The sequence below is a fragment of the Tachyglossus aculeatus genome, chromosome 1 (assembly GCF_015852505.1).
Source record: "Tachyglossus aculeatus isolate mTacAcu1 chromosome 1, mTacAcu1.pri, whole genome shotgun sequence".
NCBI lineage: Eukaryota > Metazoa > Chordata > Mammalia > Monotremata > Tachyglossidae > Tachyglossus > Tachyglossus aculeatus.
In genome coordinates, this window is record NC_052066.1 from 133,403,711 (window position 1) to 133,425,754 (window position 22,044).

Consider the following 22,044-nt stretch of genomic DNA (forward strand, 5'->3'; position numbering starts at 1 on the left):
TTTTCTTTCCACTGAGCCATGCTGCTTGCTTATAAGACTCTCCAAAATAATGATAAAAATTTTGGTTAATATCTTAGGTAACAAATGGTGAATGAACTTGCAAACACAAGTGGTTTATAAGGGGACCTTTGTAAGTGACAGTCTGGAAGAACCTTGAGCTATCATTCAGCCCACCCCTTCACCCAAGCAGGGCTATAAAACAATCTTCCCAGACAATTGGGACTTTCTCCCCACCCCCGAAGATGTTCAGATAATGAAGATTCCACAAATCTCCTGGTAATCCATTCCTGTGTTTTTAACATCTGTACATTCAAGGGTATTCTAAGTCTCTTGCCTCAGTTAAGCTTACAGAATTAATATTTTCCCAAAATCTATGTAAGTGTTTTTGCTTTGTGTAAACACTTCTATTGATATGTGCTATGAAGTTACATCATGTAGTTGACAGTGTCACCTTCGTGGTGAAGTCCTACTTAATTTAGTATACAAACAGTTCTCTTCATCTCAGATGGCAATCAGCAGCTCCTAGCCACTAAAGACACTGCTAAACTCCTCCAGTTCCAGTCAGCTTTATGGACTTTCATCACGTGTCCTGAGGAAAAATGCTCAAAGCTTCAGAGCCCTTCGTTAGGCCTTGGGTTCCCCTGGAAATGAGGCCATAAAGATCTCGGGGTTTATGGAGGTGAGTATGTCATGTTCGAATGCTGATTTGCTTATTTACCCTATAAACACTTCATTTATGCTTGCCAAAATGTTTCATTATGAACTGTGAATTCTTTCTAAGCTATAAGCCTAAATCCCCTCTAAAATATTATGGCAGCTACCTAGCTGGAGTTTGTTGTGCATTCTTTGCATAAGTGAAAAGTAGCATTGCTTCTGTTTAGTCACATGTTCTTTGTTCTCTTTGTCTTTTATTGTCATGTTGCTGTATGTTTTTTGTTTTTACACAGGAGGAAGACAAGTGCATGGCATACATGGAGGGTATGTTGTGGTGGTGTCTGTAATGGCTCCTTTCTTACAACATTGCACTGCAGCTTGCCAACAGGGTGACAACTTTCTTTAGTCCCTACAGGGATAAGGTGTCACAGAGGGTTTGAGTGAAAGTGATTGGTAAGTGAAATATCATAAACATATGATGATTTTATTGAATGTTTGGGTGGAAAATCATATAATAGTATCATTCATGTGAACTAATAACAATTTTTCTTAACTGTGTTTCAGGTGAAAGCTAGATACAACCTTGTCGCCCGCCCAAACATGGACTAATACTGGTGGTAGCTACTTCTGGGCAGGGATCACGTCAACCAAGTCTATTGTATTGTACTCTCCCAGGCACTTTACACAGGGCTCTGCACACAGTAAGCGCTCAATGAATGCCATTGATTGATTTGATTATATGGTACTCTGTAGTTGAAGACAGCAAAGTACTTGGAAAACTTTTAATGTTACTACATTTAATGCTGAAATGTAGATACCGCCAATATTCTTTAAAAAGGGTTCTTTAAACCACTCACTGGAAGACATGATTTATACATAACTATATGTGATCATAACCTCTTAAACATGTTTTTCACCAGCTTAAAAAATGACAGAGAAATTGGGTAGTGTCAAGCAACTGCCAAAGCTATTGATAGACAACCACAAAATCAAATAAACTCTTTATAATAAAATTAAACTATTCAAATATAACTAGATATATAAGCACTACCTACACAACTACCTGCGGCATGTGCTTGTGATGAAATTGTACCCTGCATTATCTGGCTAGAATGGTACCAATTTTTTCCTTGTTATCCTTTTTTTTCCTTGTCTCTTGCTGACCCAGATCTGTATGTATACTGGCTAATAAAGTTGTACCAATTTAAACATGGCTTTGATAGTTCCTTCCTAAGACCCTTTAAATGAACAATTTGCATTGCAAAAATAATACATTGGCAGACAACTACACATTTTGCTTTTCTCAAAAGCATATCTTGGGGCTTGCAAGGAATTATTCATCCCCTGACACTGATGCAGTCAACTCTTGATTATGCTTAGTAATTAAGGGTTTCTCCCAAATATGACCACATAAACTACTATTGCATAATAAAACTTTCCTGATTTGAGCTACACCTGATTGCCCTTCATCAAGAAATGGAATGGTCTTCCTACCAAACGAAGATAAAAAGGTGAAGGCTAATGTTAGTCCTCAGAGAAGCATGCCCTGGAAGAATTAAGTGACCCATGCTTGCCTTAGGCTAGTATAGTGCAGATTTTTTCATAGTTGACCTGTTGACTAGATAGCCTCTCTTTAGAACATTCTGTGAAACAAAATGGCTTGGAGTTTATGAAAGACCTCAGACAACTATTATTAGTAAATAAGCTTTAGTCTCCCTTATACCCAAAGTTGTGCAGATTCAACTCTGGGGAATTCATGGGAAAACATGCAGTCAATAAACTCTGATGACCATTATATTTTTATTCACAATCTTTTTTCTTCAAACAACTCCATGAACATGAGGACACATTTCACTAAAAGAGAGGTTCTTTCCAAAATCTATAGCAGTTCTCCTACAAATTATGTACAGTAGTGCCCTTCCTACCCAAGGGATTTCAAGATGACTCTCTCATTATGTCATTCATTCAGAGGGGACCATGCATGTTGATTTTGCTTGATTGCTTCAAAAATATTCATGAACATTTTTGGTATCCTAAATTTCCAACTACTAACTGCAGCTTATCCCTGTTAGAAATACATACATCTCATTTTGGTTAAAATTGTGGATGTTAACCATCTGTTTTTATTTTGTGATACAAAATATCGTGGATTTAAAATGTTTCTGGCGGGGATAAGAATCTTTTACAAGACAAAGAGCAATTACAAAAGCTGTTTCTAAGCAGTGTCTGCATTTTGTAGGCACACTACATACCATGCATCTTGACAATATCATAAAAACCACCCGAGAGCAAAGGAAAAGTGGCTATGTGTTGCTGTTAGTTTGGGGGGCGGGGAAGACTTGTAACAACTTCCAAGAGTCACTCCAAGAGAAGATCCTTTTGGAAACCACATATTTTTCAGGTGTGAAGAGGTGTCTAACAAAATCCCGCATTTCTACTCTCAGCTGCTCTTTTATTCAAAGGAAAGTCCATTGATGACTTTCCCGAGGTCTTTCACTATGCCATTGCATGACTAGATCTATGTTTCAGCTTAATCTGGAATGCTTGAAGAAATGGTATGATAATTGTTCCCATTCTCGTGATCATGGAGATGCCAACATATAACCCTTCCCTCTATTATCCATTGCCTAACTCCATCAGCTTTTCTCCCTAGTATTTATAGTTGTTGCTTAAAATGACCTATTGTGGAGAAGAACTGGTGAGAACGACGAGGAGAAACAATTTTAGCATGGATTAGAACCTGTTATCTGCTTGTTACCTTGGGCAAGTCATTTAACTTTCCTGTGCCTCAATTACCTTATCTGTAAAATGGGAATTAATCTTGACTCTACCCCAGTATTTAGTATCATGCCTATATGTAGTAACTGCTTAAATACCATTTTTTTAAAGTGTAACTAGTGGGAAGATAAGGGTAAAGTTATAAGAGATATGAAGTACAAAGAAAGAAGCCAAAATTGGAGGAGAACCCAGGGCTCCAATTAATAACAAGGAATAAAAGGAGGGTCTAAACAAGATTTCTATAACAGAGCTGGCACAAGTCCCAGGAAATACAAGAGCAAGGCAGATGGAAGGAGAGCCTGTAGGGCAATCAAGAGAATTCAAGTTATGAAACACGGTGGGGAAAGGTAGAAAATGGGACCCAAGAATAATCCAGGAGAGCTATCTAAGAGAAACTTTAAAATGGATAGGAGGAAAGCCTGTGGAGTGGGCAAATGAGAAATTAAGTTGACTAAGCCTTCTTGTGTGCTCCCTTGTTCATTTCCCTATAGAGAAGTCCAGGGAGAGGTAGATATTCCTTACCCTAAAAGCAGATCTTACATACTGAAACAGCAAATAACTTGGGTACCTAGAACACTTTGCAGTATAGGTGATATATCTGGATACTAAAAAATTGACGTTTTAGGGAAAAATGTGCAAAAGGAAGTTGGTAATACCAAAAGAGAAAGAGGAGATGGGGAGGAACAAATGATGAAGCAGTTGATGCTGATACTTTTATGCCTGGGAAGGATCCTTTTCTTTGAAATCTAGGACCACCCTGGTTACCGTTTGTCAGTGGACATTTATCAATATGTTTCATTTTCGTTAGAATAAGTAGACTGATATTTGATCTTTTGAAAGTTTTACTGTTCCCGTGTTGACGGAAATAAATGTCAAGATCCCTGATAGTCATAAAAGTCCTTAGCAAAAATTCTGATTACTAGCTTAGTATGCTTTTTCAATGGCAGGATGCTCTAATGGTTGGTGCCTAGGAGGGCTCATCATGTAGGAAATATAATGGGAACTCTGAAGGGGTAGGCTCTAAACTTAGCCATCTCGTCAAAAGAACTCAGGCTAAAGGAGATTTTTCCCAGTGGAAATAAACGAAAATCAAAGCCTGCTTCTTTTAGGTAAGACAGTGGAAAAAATGCCTGAATGGTAAACTTAACTCATTACAACATTTATGACAGTTTATGGGGTCTCTTTTGAGGTCTTTAAAATCATGAGTCTCACCTGTTGATCTAGGGGATAATAATAGTTGTGGTATTTGTTAAGCATTTTGTATGAAGCACGGTACTCTTGGGTAGATGTAAGATCATCAGGTCTCACATGGGGCTCCCAGTCTAATTAGGCAGGAAAGCAGGCATTGGAATCCCCCATTTACAGATGAGGGAACTGTGGCACAGGGAAGTGAATGAACTAAGTGACTTGCCCAAGGTTACACAGCAGACAAGACTTGAAGTCTGGGTTAGAACCCGGGTCCTCTGACACCTGGGCCCAGGCTCTTTATACTAGGCCACACTGCTTCACTTGGGGTATTGTAGAATTGCCCTGTTGATCCCTTCCATTCCCTTTTTAAATTAGGAAGACATAAATACGAAGGACCATGGAATTAGAAGCAGTGTGGTTTAGTGGAAAGAGCGCAGGCTTGGGAGTCAGAGATTGTGGGTTCTAATCCCAGCTCTGCCACTTGTCAACTGTGTGACTTTGGGCAAGTCACTTAACTTCTCTGTGCCTGTTACCTCATATTTGAAATGGGGATAAAGACTGTAAGCCGCTCGTGGAACAACCTGATTACCTTGTATCTACCCCTATGCTTAAAACAGTGCTTGACACATAGAAAGTGCTTAAATACCAGAATTATTATTCTCTGTGTCTGTTACCTCCTCTTTAAAATGGGGATAAAGACTGTGAGCCCCACATGGAACAACCTGATTATCTTGTATCTACCCCAGCACTTAGAACAGTGCTTGGCATATAGTCAGCACTTAAAAAAATGCCATCATTATTATTATTTATCATTTAACTACATTTATTGAGCTCCCACTGCAAGTTATCATGGTGAGTTATAAAGGAAGTATGAGACATGATTCATGCCCTTGAGGTCTTTCCAGGAATAATGAAGATAGTGGAGCAAAAGGTGCCCAAGAAGCATCAAAAACAAATTATTTAATTAGCTCAATGTCTTGGAAATAGAGAACTGTATCATCAGTAATTCTGTGGAAAAAAGTTTGAATTTTTTTGTTCCTTGTGGATTATTTATTTCTATTTGAGTTTGCGTGTCACAGCAGTGTAAAATTAACATTTTTAAGAAACAAATATGTGGATGTTCTTTTCTGGCCATGGGTTGCCTGCTACTGGATCAGTATGAGAAATCTAATGCTGATTCTCTTTTAACTTTCTCTAAGATTATTTCTGTCATTTTGGAAGTTATGCACTAGCTGTGAAACTTACTTCGGACAGGTTTTTAAAAATCTGATTTACTATGCTATCCATTCCTTGCCTGAAGAACATTTCACTGCCATGAAGCTTTCAACATTATCCAGAATACTTAAGTAAATGTTCTGCTTTTTCTCAAGCTTTTTCTCATCCCCCTAAAATGAAGACTTTTCACCTTTTACTCTTGCAAACATGAAACCATTGATGTTGGCTTTTACGTCAGTATTCTCCATATCCAGAGGAAGCCTACTAAGCTAGAAGCAGAATCAAGAAGCATACAAGTTGAATTTTCTATTGAGGGATAAGCTAATGTGTGTTCAGTTGGTAAGATAACATTCAGTGGGTACCAGAAAGATGCTATCAAACAGGAATTGCATTAGTGATTAAAATATTACTTAAGGAAGTTCATGCTAAGTGGGGTCCAGTTCAATTTTGTTTGAATTTCCTGTTACCAACTAAATATTGGAATGAGATCTCTATCCCTTGTGATCTTTTAAAATGAGGTAAAAATCACATCTTGAATGGTTTAGGTAGTGGTCCCCCTGTAACCAGTGGCCTGGAAAAGTGATTTTCCAGTGTTGTTCTGCTTTGGTGCTCTCAATTGCCGTTCAATCCTGAAAGTTTTATTTGGAACTGAAGAGTCCAGAAATAACATATTCTTAGACATTCTGGTGTCTGCTTCTTTAAATCATGCATATTAGGCTGTTGTATTGATATGTTTTACATATTTCTCAACAGAGAGGGTTTGAGGTAAAAGGAGAAAGAAAAAGGCATGATTTCCTCCTAGTCCCTTGGGAACCCTCCCATACTTTATAATCACTCTTCTGTTTGGGTGTTGACACTAACCATATGGCATTATTTTTTAGAAATGTTTATTTGTCTATAGTGTTGATACTTTACACATTCCTCAGTGGTGGTTATCCAACAAAAAGGCAATGGTACCTAGAATGGGTTCTGTTTTTACCTAGTTAGGGGAGCAGTTGGGGAGCAAAAATGCTGCTCATCAGCTTTGAACTCAAGGTACAACCGATAGGTGGAGACTGGCAGGACCTTGGAGACCCCAAAAAGGATATGCACATCACGACTGAGCATGAGGAACCTGTGGAAACCTGTAGCCCCTGTTTCCTTGTCAATAAAATCCCTCATCGGAGTTTGGGACCCTCACTAGGAAGCACTGGGGTCTCATTGAAGGTTGAGATGATGCAAATATAAGACGTGAATTATTTCAATATGTTCCTATACAAATGACAAAATCTTCATCCTCATACATGGAAACCTTTGTAGCTTCACTAGTAGACAAATTCAGGGGCTTAAAGTTTGTACAGCATTAGAATCACGTAAAACAATCTCTAATTGTTCCATCTGAAAATTAGTCCAGCTTTTTCTCGAATATCCAAGCCAACATTTTATTTTCATACTCTTAGTCTTGAAAATTTGGAGAAGGCAATTATTTTGAAAGAAGCAGGTTACAGTCTCTTGGATGCCAAAAAAATGTGCAGTCCTTAACATTTGGATTTGGAGAAAGTAAAAAAAAAAATTGCTTACTTTAGGGGGATATTTTTCAATGTATTTTTCTAAACAAATTCCAATTTTGATTTTAAGCAGGTGTTGCAGGTTGATTGTTAAGCTTTAAATTTTACTTTTCTTTCATGAACTTCCTAAAATATGAGGCAGTCATACTGAGGTTTTAACAATATGTTTCTATATAACTTAAATATTTGAATTTTTTCTCCTAACTAGCATTTATAATTTCAAAAACTGTATTTTTGGCTTTATGATTTTATGAAGATATGAATGAAAAAGAGGGATGTCATTTTGTTTTCCATTATAAAGGTATTATTAAAATCTCTAAGGTTTGGGTACCTCATTTATAAAATTTGAGACATATTTAGCAGTAATATTTTTTTTTCTATTAAGCATTACATTTTTGTTAAGGTGATATAACATTAAATTATTTTGAACTTTTTAGGGATTACCTGGATTTCCTGGAAATCAAGGACCAATGGGACAAAAGGTGAGTGTTACACTCAACTCTTAGTGTTTTCCCGTTCTCAATTGAACAAAGAAGAATAATGAACTCTTTGGAACATTAAGTCCTTATCTATGAGAAGTATTTCATGCCACCTAAGACATCAAGAGATTGATTATTTAAACTTGTATCTCCTATCCAAGGCCTTGTCTTGAAAAAAGAGGAATCTATCCCTCCCACCAGCCTATCATATTCACTGAGGACCTACTGTGTGCAGTTCAGTAGATTAGGAGAGTACAATAGTTGGAGGAGAAATATTCCCTGGCCATATGGAGTTTACAATCTCAATCGTGTCCACTGTTCCACTTCCTTTTGAAGAGGTGTAAAGGAGAAAAGGTGCAGCATGCCACTCAAACTGCCCCACTTTTCATCCGGTGTACCCCTCCATGTCCTGGTTATCTTTGCCTGACAATGTTCTGAGGTCAGGATTTGGAACCCAGGTAAACTGATGTTTGGCCAGGTTGGCACTGATTTAATTTCTAGTTTCATATCTATCTCAGATGTAAATACTAGAAAATATACCTACATGAAAAGAGGTTTGGATCTTTTGGAGTTTCTATTCCAAATTTATTTAAATTGTCAATTCATTTCAAATGTGCTTAATTTTTAGGGAGAAACTGGCCCTCAAGGAGATCCAGGGAAGAAAGGAGCGCCCGGGATAGCAGTATGTTTATGTAGTGTTACGGGTTTTTTTGTATTTGGGCTTTCTAGGTGCCAGGCACTGTACTAAGCACTGGGCTGGATACAAGTTACTCAAATTGGACAGAATCCATGTCCCATATGGGGCCCACAGTCTTAATTCCTGTTTTACAGATGAGGTAGGTAAGGCACAGAGAAATTAAATGATTTGCCCAAGGTCGGACAGCAGACAAGTCGCAGAGCTGGGATTGGAACCCAGGTCCTTCTTCTGAATCCCAGACCTGTCTCATTAGTGGTGGAACCCTACTTAATTTAGTATACAAATAGCTTTCTTTGTCTCAGATGGCAGTCAACAGCTTCTATCCACTAAATTCATTGCTTAGCTCCTCCAGTTTGCTTTATGGACTTCCACAATGTGTAATGAAGAAAATTATCAAAGCTTTAGAGCACTACGTTAGGACCCCCTGAGAATTAGGCCATAAAGTGCTCTATCCGCTAAGCATTCTGCTTCTTTAACATGATTTCAGTTATCCCATGGTTAACAATGATCTTTCCAGCTTAAATCTAGAACTATAAAAAACAAATTGGGAATTTAGGATCCTGGAAATAATAAGATTAAGCCAGTCAAACTAAATGAAAGCCTTGTAATTTAGTAGGTAAAGCACTGGGTTGGGAATGAGAACTGGGTTCTAGTATTGCCTTTGATGCTAATACGCTGGATTTGACAGGCCCATCAATCAGTCCGTGAGTGGTATTTACTGAGCACTTACTGCATGCAGGACACTGTACTTAATGTTTGAGAGAGTACAATACAATGAATTTAGTATATAATACAACCAAATACAATATGATACAATTGGCAGTTGGTATAAATGATCTCTACTCATTCAGTCACAGTTATTGAATGCTTACTGTGTGCAGAGAACTGTACCGAGTGCTTTGAAAGTACAATTCAGCAACAAATAGAGATAATCTGTGCCCACAACAGGCTCACAAGGAATTTTCCATCTACAGGGGCCCAGATGTCTGTGCTCCAGAGTCCTATCTATAACCTTGGGGCATAATAAGAGTACTATGGCCTCCTAGGAAGCTTGGGAGGGAAATGGAAAAAATATAGGTGGAAGTTTTCAGGAAGAAAGTAACTATGTATATTTGCAGTAATCTAAATAATTCCATATTCTTTATCAAGGAGAATATTTAGGTCCCAGGTAATTTTTCTTGAAAAAAATTGCTTAACTAATGATTTCTTGTGCTAATATTTGAAAATTTCCATTAACCTCTGGACCTATCTGATCTGAGATAATTAATTGTATAACACCGTATTTCTATTTTCTATAGTCTTTTGTAAAGACAGGCAGGGGAGAAAGAATTGAATTTTCCTAGTAACCTGTTGTTGAATGGCCTAAACTTATCTAAACCTTGGTCTTTCAGTACCCCTAACTTCTGGGGCCTTCCTTGTTTCCTTGTCTGGAAACTTCCATTTGTTTTTTCCATAGGGTGCGATGGGACGTGACGGTTCTCCTGGACTCCCTGGAACACCTGGACTTAAGGTAGCTAAAAATTGAGTAAGAGAAAACATGGATCTAGTGGTAATTCAGAGAAATTTTTTATTTCTACCAGCTATGAAACACAACACAGTATATTTTGAGAATCAGTAACTGCTTGAGGGGACCATTTTTAGATTCTCTGTGCTTTTTGGTTGAGAGGTTGAGGAAACACACACTTGGGTACAAATGTAATTGATCCTAAATATGGCAGCCATTTTTAGTCAGATCATTAAAATGAATTCTGTTAGTCATTCCTTCTGTCCTTGTAGGAGCATATTAGGATGGTATTTCCACTTTTCAACCAAAAAATGTTGAAATGCTGAGTAATTTATTCAGTATTACATACACATCAAGTCAATGGCCGAAGTGAAATTGGAGCTCAATCCCTTTGAGTGCTCAATTACTTAGCCACTAATTTTTCCCAGAGTACATGTAATGCCATGCCGTGAGCATGCTTTATTTATCCTGGTTAACCAGATGATGGAACTAAGTGAAACCACTTCTAGTTGCTTGGTAATCCAGTTGAATATTTTGGCTGGAATTCAGGAAATGGTCCCTTACTTTGGCAAAAATGATTTTGGAATGTATTTCTGAAGGAAGCAAATGAATCTCTGATTTTGAACTTGGTCAAACTTCGGGTGTTTTCATTGATAATTTAAAATAGGAGATTGTAGAAATGTTTTTCATGCCTGGAGTCTGATCTTGCTTCCAGTGTGTGGGAAACCAACATATGACTTATTATCTTTTCTCCCTCAGACTGATAAGGTACATTTTATTAAGGCAGGTTTTTCGTATCTTGCTTGGAAGCATCTTCTGTGTTGTATGTTAAGGATGTGTTGAAGAGATGAGTAAATTGTTGCTGATGAAGGTGAAGTAATATTCACTTTTAAACAGGGATGGAAACAGCCATACATGCCCTTCTAGTCTTGTTGCTTCAAAAGAGAATCACAATAATAAGTACCAATAGTGCTCTGTTGGACAAATTAAACAAACAATGAAGGAAGGCCATCACATCTTATGTCAAGAGTTGGGAGAATCTAACATAAATGTAGGCAGAGATTTCTCCAAGATCCTTTTACTGTGATTATTTGCTTCTAGACCAGGAAGGGCTGGGGTGGGAAGAAATTAGCTGTAGTACTTGGCAAAAATATTGGGTCACTTGGGCATATGCATAGGGTAAGTTATCAAACAATAAAGGCTGTATTTCTGGGTTGGTATTAAACGATATTTGTTGTAATCCTGTGTTGCCGTACCATGAGGTAAGCCTGAAACAATAATAAGTGTTAAGAAATGCAACTCTCATTTGCATTGATTGATTACTTTTCTGGACTCAAATGTGTGGAGGATTCATGATGAAAAGATCTCTATGCACCTCCTTAAATGTGAATAGAAGTGGACTGATTGATAGAAGACATACCAAAAACAAAGACTGGCACAATCTTAGAATGGGATAAATTGGGAAGCTGAAAATAATCTAATGATTTCCAAAAGTCTCATAAAGTACCTCATTGATAGACGTAATTCAGATTTATTTTAACTTCAAAAACATTTTCTCAACAGGGAAGTAAAGGTGAACCTGGAATTCAAGGAATGTCAGGAGCTTCTGGGGGCAAGGTAATTAATTGCTTCCTTGCTTTAAATAAGAAAGACCATTTAGCAAACTGGAAAGTTTTTCATCTTTTCCATACTGCTGTTTCTTACTTGTCTCCTATCTCTGTACCTCCCTCCCCTGGATGGCAGAGACAGAGAACCAGAGGTTTTGTCATCTTTTCCTTAGGATTTTGGCCTACAGATAATATTTCCATACTGATTACATTAGTAATTATCAATAAAATGATATCCCTTTTATTTTTGACTGAGACATTGAAAATGCTTTCCTGATGAAGTATGTATCCAGATTTGACCTTCCTTACTGAGTCAGCAAGGGTTAAATGCAACTGGTTCCTGGTGGAGGTAAAGCTGGAAGTGAAAAGGAGTATAACCTGTCACATCTTTCCATCACAAAGCAAACAAAGATAAGGGTGAGAGGCAGGATGGAGAGATATACATTAGAGAATAAAATAAGAATAAAAAGAGTGATGTCAATGAAGGCAATTCGAGAAGGGAAATCTGAGGAGCAGGGACGTAGGCAAAGATAGGAAACCTGTAGCCATCCTGAAATGACAGCAAGCTGCCATGATAATGAAAGTATTAGATTTCCCGTAGGGCTATGGTTGAGCTGGATCAATCCCGCCAGCATCTGGGGGCTTCAGCTTTACAAGGCCCTTGTATGGTATGTGATGCTATCACAATTGGACAGCAGCCGCTGAATAAGGACATTTCCTTGGAATCTCCAGGACCTACTCCCTGCCCCTAAAGAGAGTAGATCCCCCAAGATGCTGTCCCTTTTCTTTCCACTGCCCTAACCTACCAGCTCTCTGTGCCATTACCATCCTGTCACCCTACAGCATGGCTCAGTGGAAAGAGCATGGGCTTGAGAGTCAGAAGTCATGGGTTCAAATCCCGGATCCACCAACTGTCAGCTGTGTGACTTTGGGCAAGTCATGTAACTTCTCTGTGCCCCAGTTACCTCATCTGTAAAATGGGGATTAAGACTATGAGCCCCACATGGAACAGCCTGATCATCTTGTATCCTCCCCAGCACTTAGGACAGTGCTTGGCACATAGTAAACGCTTAACAAATTCCATCAGTATTATTTTTTAGAGAAGCAGCGTGTCTCTGTGGGAAGAGCACGGGCTTGGGTGTCAGAGATCATGGGTTCTAATCCCGGCTCTGCTGATTGTCAGCTGTGCGACTTTGGGCAAGTCAATTAACTTCTCTGAGCCTCAATTACCTCATCTGTAAAATGGGGATTAAGACTGTGAAGCCCACGTGGGACAACCTGATTGCCTTGTATCCCCCCCAGAGTTTAGAACAGTGCTTCACACATAGTAAGTGTAAGTGCCATCATCATTATTATTATTATTGTTACTGCTCAGTTCCCCACCCCCAACCCAGGCATTGACCACCTGCTTGTCAATCATGTGCAGGATTGGCCCCAGCAACAAATCTCTAGGTGGGGAGAAGGAGGAGAGAGGAACGAGAGTGACTGGGGAAGGGAAACTGTGATCCATCCAGTATGCTTAAAGTCAGCTTTTTGCTTGGATGCTTGGATGGGCTGTAGTGTTGGTGGCAGCTTGTGCTTCTGGAGGCCACATTATGATGTTCTTGGGCCTCTATTATCCATAGACCTCTTAAATTCAGACCTGCTGGGCCATGTATTAATCTGGCCATGGACTATAGGAGAATTCATCAGTTCCCCAACCTTGGACCAACCAATGTATTAGGACAGACTTTTTTCAGCATATGGGTTATTTTTAATGGCATTTTTAGATGCTTACTCTGAGCTAGGCACTGTATTAAACACTGGAGTAGATACAAGATAACCAGGTTAGACACAGTCCGTGTTCCACATGGGGATCACAATCTTGATCCCCATTTTACAGAGAAGATACCTGAGAAGTGAAGTGACTTGCCCAAGGTCACATAGAGAATTAGAATCCAGTTCTTCTGTCTCCTAGGCCCATGCTCTTGCCACTAGGCCACATTCCTTCTTTAGGCCATGCTGCCTCTCTCATAAACTACGTCAGCCATTTCAGAACATCATAACCAAAACATAAAAGCTTAACTTGTAAAAGAAGGCAATGTGTTCTTCCATGAAGCACATCAGAGAGGTTTATGAAGCTTTTTTATTGCTTAGGGAGAACAAGGACCTTTGGGGCCTCCAGGAGAACCAGGATACACAGGCTTACCTGGAGCACAAGGGCAAAAGGTAGGTACTTTTTAAAAGTGGCATTTTAGTGATGACTTCTGAGTCTATTTTATCAAAATCATGAAGACTGTTAGCTGGAAGTGTTTTTTCAGGAGTTACACACTACCCTAAATATTTTTCTAACCTCTTGGTACAACTCATCCTGAGGCAAAGTGGAGGGTAGAGCAGGTAGCTCAAAAATGTGGGAAGGTCAGATGGCCACACAAGACAATTCAAGGGTTAAATATATCATTTACTATCTTGGATTCTTCCCTTTGAAGCTCAGAGAGATGGGCAGTGAGTAAAATGGGAAATTCAAAAATTTCCTGAAGAAACCAAGTAAGAATGGGGTGCATGTGTTATAATTTCAGTTAATCTCAATGAATCAGTTTTGGAAAGGCATAGCGTTCTCTACTTATGAGAAGATTATTTAAATTTAATGTGTTGGGTATGTATATCCTGTACTGTGTGGGAGGATTTGTTGGTCATGTATCAGAGTTAATAAACACCGACCCCCACCACACACACACTCTTTCATCAATCAATCAATCAATCGTATTTATTGAGCGCTTACTGTGTGCAGAGCACTGTACTAAGAGCTTGGGAAGGACAAGTTGGCAACATATACAGTCCCGACCCAACAGTGGTCTCACAGTCTAGAAGGGGGAGACAGAGAACAAAACATATTAATCAATCAATCAATCATTCGTATTTATTAAGCACTTACTGTGTGCAGAGCACTGTACTAAGCGCTTGGGAAGGACAAGTTGGAAACATATAGAGACAGTCCCTACCCAACAGTGGGCTCACAGTCTAGAAGGGGGAGACAGAGAACAAAACAAAACATATTAACAAAATAAAGCGCTTGGGAAGTACAAGCTGGCAACACATAGAGACGGTCCCTACCCACCAGCGGGCTCAGTCCTTTCTGTGGTGGCCCGGGACGTGCAGTCCCTTTTAGACTGTGAGCCCACTGTTGGGTAGGGACTGTCTCCACATATTGCCATCTTGTACTTCCCAAGCGCTTAGTACAGTGCTCTGCACACAATGAGCAATCAATACGATTGATTGATTGTGTGTTGCCAACTTGTACTTCCTAAGCGCTTAGTACAGTGCTCTGCACACAGTAAGTGCTCAATAAATACGATTGATTGATTGAGTGGGCCTCGTAGGCTCTGAAGTAATAATAATAATGGCATTTATTAAGCGCTTACTACATGTAAAGCACTGTTCTAAGCACTGGGAAGGTTACAAGGTGATCAGGTTGTCCCATGGGGGGCTCACAGTCTTAATCCCCATTTTACAAATGAGGTAACTGAGCACACTGTTGGGTAGGGACTGTCTCTCTATGTTGCCAACTTGTACTTCCCAAGCGCTCAGTACAGTGCTCTGCACACAGAAGCTTTATCTTCAAACCCTAAAATGTATCTGTGCATGTTCCCTTTTTCTGAATGGACCCATGTGGACTGGCTTATTCTTCCACCTGGACCACTGGATTTGTTTCAGTTGGCCTGTGCCCCTGAAATGATCATTTTAATCCAAAGCGTTTCCTATAGGACAGGACCTTCTGTGGACTTTGGCAGGGAGTGAACAGTTCAACAAGTTTCCTAGTTCCCAAATGATTATTGATGTGAATACTGAGCTTCTATACTCTGCCAAAATGGAGGAAAGAATCATCTCAAAAATATTGTTTTCTGAAGTCTCTCAGATTGTGTGCAGCAGGAAAATATTTTCACAATAAATCTTTCTTTAAATGAATTCCAACGCGACTGAAAAAGTTTGTAAGTGACTTGCCCAAGGTCACACAGCAGACAAGTGGCAGAACTGGGATCAGAGCCTAAGACCTCTGACTCCCAAGGTCCTGCTCTTCCCATAGGCCATGCTGCTTTCCTTCCTCAAGTGCTCCTCCAAAGGATTTCAGATGTGAGTTATAGTTACAGTGTGTGCTTTGTTACATATAAGAATAAAGGTTCATTGATAGCAAGGACATTTCACTTGGCCTTTACTTCCTGTTCCACAATAAATTTTAAATGTCACTGTGCAAAAAATCAGAAATAGTACGTCAAAATTTATAAATCATTCTGAATAAATTCTGATTAAGCAAGCATGTGTTTTTTTTAAAGTTCGCTCCAGTGAGACTCTCTTGTTTTGGCTTAAATATGAGAAATATTCACCATGAACTACTTGGGAGAGAAAATATTAAGGAAAAGAGGGAACGTGTCTGCTTATTGTTGTACTCTCCCAAGTGCTTAGTACAGTGATCTGCACACAATAGGCACTCAATAAATATGATTGAATGAATGAAAATAGAGGAAACCCAGAGAAAATTAAGAAGAGTAGAGATGAAGAAAAACTGAAGGAGATTGGAAAATGGGAACAAAAAATAACAAAGCGGGAGAGATTGGGAAAGAAAAACAACTAGCAACAAAGCAAAGTGTGAGGAATGAAGTGACTGTCCCCATAAGTGAAGAGCTAGAAAAGGAATAACAGGAAGAGAAAAGGAACAAAAGACATAACCTATTTTGTAGCTTGGATTAAGAATATTTATGTTAGACCTGCATCTTATTTCCTAAATTTGAAGTATTTATTTGATAAACATTCCATCTCTGCCCCAGGGGCAAGGAAAATTGTAGGGAGGATATGTGCATCCTCTCTCCTCTCTCGCACACACACCTCTTCCTATTAGAATGAGAGAGGGTAGATGAGGAACACCTCTCTTTTCCTGATTTTGTATTTCCAAAATAAGTCCCATGAGCAGGCCCCTCCCGCTCCTCTGCCCTTCTCCAGGACCCAGAAGAGACAGCTAATATTGGTGGGGTGCATTTGGCAAGGCTTTATATGCCTGTTGAGTTGTGAACTGCGTGTTTCAGCTGCAAATGAAATGTTCAGGCTTCAGTTAACATTATTAAAATATTCTATTTGTGAATATTATTGTTGGAAGAAGTTTGGCTGGGTTAAAAAAATATCACCTTTCCTCAAAAGTCTTAATATTTGCAGTGGAGGAAGTTCAGAACTTCATTTCTTGTCAAATTAATTTTTGAACATTCAGAAGAAAGAAATTAATTCATATTTGAAAAAAATGTGTTCAATGGTAAACTGTGATAGAGAGAATAATTCCATGTTATTCTACAAATATAAAGAGAATACAATTTTTCAGGCAGCATTATACATTTTGTATTACTATTTAGTTTTTGTCCTAAATGAAAGCAAACGTTTCATTTAGTAAACCAGTCAAGATATATAGTAAAAAAAAATTGACTCCCTCCATTTTATCATTGATAAAATTGAAATTGGGGAAAGGAAGAACTACTATCTGCTGCAGATTATATATTATATGCTGACAGGTAGAAGTTTGGATTTTATTTTATATGAAAGCAACAACTTGCTTTATATTTGCTCTTCTATTGAAGAGTGCTCTCACAAGATAGTTCCCCAAAATGGTCTTAGTTGTGCATTTTGACTATTTGCTGGCATTCAGGTCCTTAATTCCTTGAATGAGCTTTGGATTTGTGGGCAGCATTATTTAGTTCCTAGTGGTCTGTATAAAACATGTCATAAGGGTGATGATATTGAAAAGTTCTTAACTTTATCCAAATGTTTAAATGGGAGCAGCAGCACAGGCTAGCAGATAGAGCACGGCCCTGGGAGTTAGAAGGTCTTGGGTTCTAGTCTCAGCTCTTCCATTTGTCTGCTATGTGTCCTTGGGCAAGTCACTTAATTTATCAGGGCCTCTAATCCTGGCTCTGCCACTTGTCTGCTGTGTGGACTTGGGGAACTCACTTAACTTCCCTGTGCCTCAGTTACCTCATCTGTGAAATGGGGATTAAGACTGTGAGCCCCATGTGGGACATGGACTCTGTCCAACCTGATTTGCATGTAACACCCCAGTGCTTAGTACAGTGCCTGGCACATAGTAAGCATTTAACAAATGCCATTATTATTATTATTATTATTATTACCTTATATCTACCCCAGTGCTTAGAATAGTGTCTGCACGTAGTAAGAGTTTAACAGATACCACAATTACTGTTATTATTATGTTGAGAGTAGAGATGACACATAATATAATAGCTTGGGAAGCAAGAGATTCTAATTCTAATTCTAACTCTGCAGCTAACATGCTGTGAGTTCATGACAAGTCACTTTAGCTTATCCCCAGTCAAAGAAAGTTAAAAATGGACATTCCCTAGTATTTTCCTTGATACCCATGGGGAAAAATCCTCTTTCAACCTGTTGTGAGACTAAGATCCTGGTTCATGTAAAAGTATTTGGAGATTATTGGAAAAAAGTCATTGAAATCAAAGTGGGTGATATGCTTTTTTTAACTGTCTAGTAGTTGCAATAGTATTTATTAAGAGTTTACTGCTTAGGTAATCTGATCTTTATCTGAACAACACTGCAATTTTAGTTATTAATACCACACTGTGTTAACATTGTCACCATGTTTCCCTAGGTAGGACACCTTTACCTGATCATTTTCAGGATTAACTTGTAGATATTTCACTTTCTTAGATGAAGGAAAATACATTTCTAACTCTGTTTCTTCCTGTGTTTTACAGGGTGACAAAGGAAACTCAGGTGAAAGAGGTATCCAGGTAAAATGCCTTTTTTTTCTGAATGATCAAGTAGTCAAAAAATGTCCTCATAATAGGGAATATGTCTTTCTGCTTTTACAATTTGGTATTAAGCACATAGCACAGAGCTCTGCACACAGCAAGGGTTTATTAAATTGGCTGCCTGACTGAGCTGGAAATGCATGCATTGCTGTGCAGTACTTTCAGCTCATAGCCAACTGGACTCACACAGATCCGCCAGCATTGTTTCCTGGGTTTAAAAAGATGCCAGAGCAGCGGTACAGATGCCACCCTTCCCCCCGCCCCTCCTGCCGAAACACACTCACTCTCTCTTGATAAGCCCTATTTGAGGCCCATTTAGCAAATCATGCCTCTCAAGGCACTAAAAGTTACCTCTGTGCTAGAATATGGGAGGTTATGGCCTTCTTGCTGGCAGGATTACATTCAATTTTTTTCTTAATACTGTGTTAGTTCCCCAGGAACCATTGCAATAATAATAATAATGCTATTAGTTAAGTGCTTACTATGTGCCAGGCACTGTGCTGGAGTAGATACAAGCAAATCGGGTTGGACCCAGTCACGGTCCCACCTGGGGTTTACAGTCTCAATACCCATTTTCCATATGAGGTCACTGGAGCCCAGAGAAGTGAAGTGACTTGCCCAAGGTCACACAATAGAGAAGTGGTGGAGCTGGGAATAGAACCTGTGACCTTCTGATTCCCAGGCCTGTGCTCAATCCACTATGCAGCAATCACAATGATTTCTGATAATTATTATTTTATCATCTTCGAAAAAGATAGCTATTTTAACCTTTTTTTCCACTTTTTTCAGTTTAGTGCATATTTAGGGATTAATTACATCTGGTTTTACAATTTACATGTTTTATTTACTTTTTTTGTAAGGGTCAAAAGGGAGAAGATGGAAGATCAGGAACTCCAGGGCAACCGGTAAAAACACAAAATAATTAAGCTCTCTAAATTTCCTTTTCCACGAAGTATCACCAAGATGAAAGCACATCTGTAGACATATAGGCAGAGGAAAGTGTTTTCCCATGAATTTTCATGGGGGAAAATAACAGGTGTAAAATGTCTGCCTAATAAAAAAAGACCTGAGGTACATTGTCCATGAGGCTTCTCCTCAGACAATTCTTAACAAAGCTTAGCTTTCCTAGAGTTGGCAGCCATTCTGACCATCTCCATGCCTGGAATCATGAACCTCACTGCTCATTTTGTTCCCATTAAGTGGCTAGAGTGGAAGAAACAGCTCCATCTTTGCTTTTCCACTGCAACCAGAGGGAGCTTTCATCTCCAAGGACCCCTGCTCCCCTTCCCACCTTCACCTCCTGCCCCTCTGAGACCCACCATTGTATTGACACATGTCCTGGGGTGAAAATAAGCAGCACAGGGGAGAAAGAGTGGTGTTTTTCCCACCCCTCTCCTCACAATATTTGTGGCTTGGTATTGTGAGCACTAGGAATGATAAAAATAATTCTTCTTCCATTCATGAGCAGAAGAGCTAAGGCATCCCCTGCTTACATTATCACAGGATTTTTAGCACAGTATGAATTGGGCAGATCTTTCCAGGATTAGGATAAAAATTGATGGCAAATTGTACTTTCAAACAGATGGAAAACCTGAAAAAGATTGAGTAGGTCATAATTATGCAGCCAACTTTTCATTTGGAATGTGCTGGTGAAAAGGGGCCAGAGATTTTTTCTTTTTGAGGGGTATGGGGAGAACTTGGATGGGAGAGGTTTTGTAATACCAATAGTACAGACTGCCACTATGCCCATTATGAGTTCTATTGGAAACTCTAAGGTCTTGGAATCAGCAAGTTTGTGAATTCCACTCAAAAAGTGAAGGGACTCCCTTCATTCGCTCCCATCAGCTCCATGGGGTGGACACCTGAATGCTTTGTTGTTCAGTATTTTTGAGTACTTTGGTTTCCTCCATGCATGCTGCTTTTCCTTTCCACCTGTCTGTCATCACTCTGCTTCCCATCTATCTCTTTAGCTTTCCTCTACTGCCTCCAAAATATTGTAATATTTTTTTGCTGTTTACAACAGCCAGTGTACTGGCTCCTCTTAACTGTTCTGTGAGGTCAGGTTGCTAGGAAGCTGCAAATCTCCCACTCCTTGGACACTAGTGTTTGCATGCTGTTTAGAGGGCTCTAAGATTCTACTCAGCAATGGTTCATTTCTTAGTTACCTGTACACACACTTCCTCTAGGTTCTGCACATGTGGATTTGTATTGGCTCTGGTCATGTGGGAAGTCCAAGCAAATGCAGCGTGGTCTAATGGATAGATCATGGGCCTGAGAGTCAGAAAGACTTAAGTTTTAATCCCATCTCTGCCACTTGTCTGCTTTGTGACCTTGGACAACTGACAACTTCTCTGTGCCTCAGTTACTGCATCTGTTAAATGGGGATTAAGACTGTGAGACCCATGTAGGTCACAGACTGTGTCCAACCTGATTATCTTTTGTTTTTTAAGCTATTTGTTAAGCATTTACTATGTTCCAGAACACTGTACTAAGCGCTGGGGTTGATGCAAGGTAGTCCTGTTGCTTGCCTTGTTACTATCCCAGCACTTTGAATAGTTTCTGACACATAGTAAGGGCTTAAAAAAATCCATTTAAAGACGCTTTTCTCATACTTCATCAGGGATGCATATTTTGAGCTTCAACTACAATTAACTGTTAATTCTGGAGAAAAGCTCATTTCATTTTCCTTTGTCCAACACTGTGATTATCATACATGGCAACCAGAACAAGCAATAGCGAGGAAGCATTTCTTTATATAATGAAACCCAAGAGAAGAATCATTTCCCTGTAGGGATAGTAGGTTGCATCTCTTCCCATTATGCTTTTGCCAATACAATAGTTATTTTAAAGGAAAACAATTTTTGAATCAATTCATTTCTTTTTCAGGCAAATGCAGTGTCTGTCACCCAGTCTTGTCAGGCCCTTCTCTCTGATTCACTTTTCTCCTTTGATCCCACTTTACATTGTTCATATTTAGAGCTGCTTGCAAGATCAAAGTTAACTATCAAAAATAGGGCTTCACAGATGAAATGTTTTATATTTTAATAACAAACTTTGATCTACTTTGTTTCCTATAGCTTTTTAGCCAAGTGGGATATTTTGTAAATAAATAGAAACCCCATATAGGGAGGAATTTCATATTGTTTCTTGATGTGCTTTGGATTCACCAGCTGTTGGCAGCTTAGTAGCAAAAAGGTTAGAAATTAGAAAAAACATCCTTAAAAGTCCTTATCAGCCATGTTATGCCATTGGAATGGGTGTGTTGAAAAGAGGAGTATGATAGGCTAGTAATTAGAGGAGATAGTATATTCTAGGAGGGTGAGGAATGGGACATTTTTCTCTCTCCCCAGGGTATCAGTCACTAAGTGTGATAGCTTTAACAGAGGTTGTTATTAATGGAATAATAGTAAAATAACAAATGTGGTATTTGTTTAGCATTTACTATGTGCAGGACACTGTGGCCTAGGAATGTCTCTATTGTTATATTGTACACTCCCAAGCTCTTAGTATACTGGTCTGCACATGGTAAGTACTCAATAAATATGATTTATGTTTTCATGCAAGTAAAATGG

The 22,044-nt window shown here is 39.0% G+C and overlaps 1 protein-coding gene across 1 annotated transcript in view; it reads left to right on the forward strand.

Annotated features, from left to right (window-relative positions):
- Positions 1–22,044, forward strand: part of COL21A1 (collagen type XXI alpha 1 chain) — a 165,843-nt gene that overhangs the window by 135,725 nt on the left and 8,074 nt on the right. Inside the window, exons 18-24 of the mRNA XM_038742664.1 lie at positions 7,820–7,864; positions 8,490–8,543; positions 10,015–10,068; positions 11,626–11,679; positions 13,806–13,877; positions 18,416–18,451; positions 19,333–19,377. Coding sequence (XP_038598592.1) covers positions 7,820–7,864; positions 8,490–8,543; positions 10,015–10,068; positions 11,626–11,679; positions 13,806–13,877; positions 18,416–18,451; positions 19,333–19,377 — 360 coding nt within the window. The remainder of the gene's footprint in view (positions 1–7,819; positions 7,865–8,489; positions 8,544–10,014; positions 10,069–11,625; positions 11,680–13,805; positions 13,878–18,415; positions 18,452–19,332; positions 19,378–22,044) is intronic.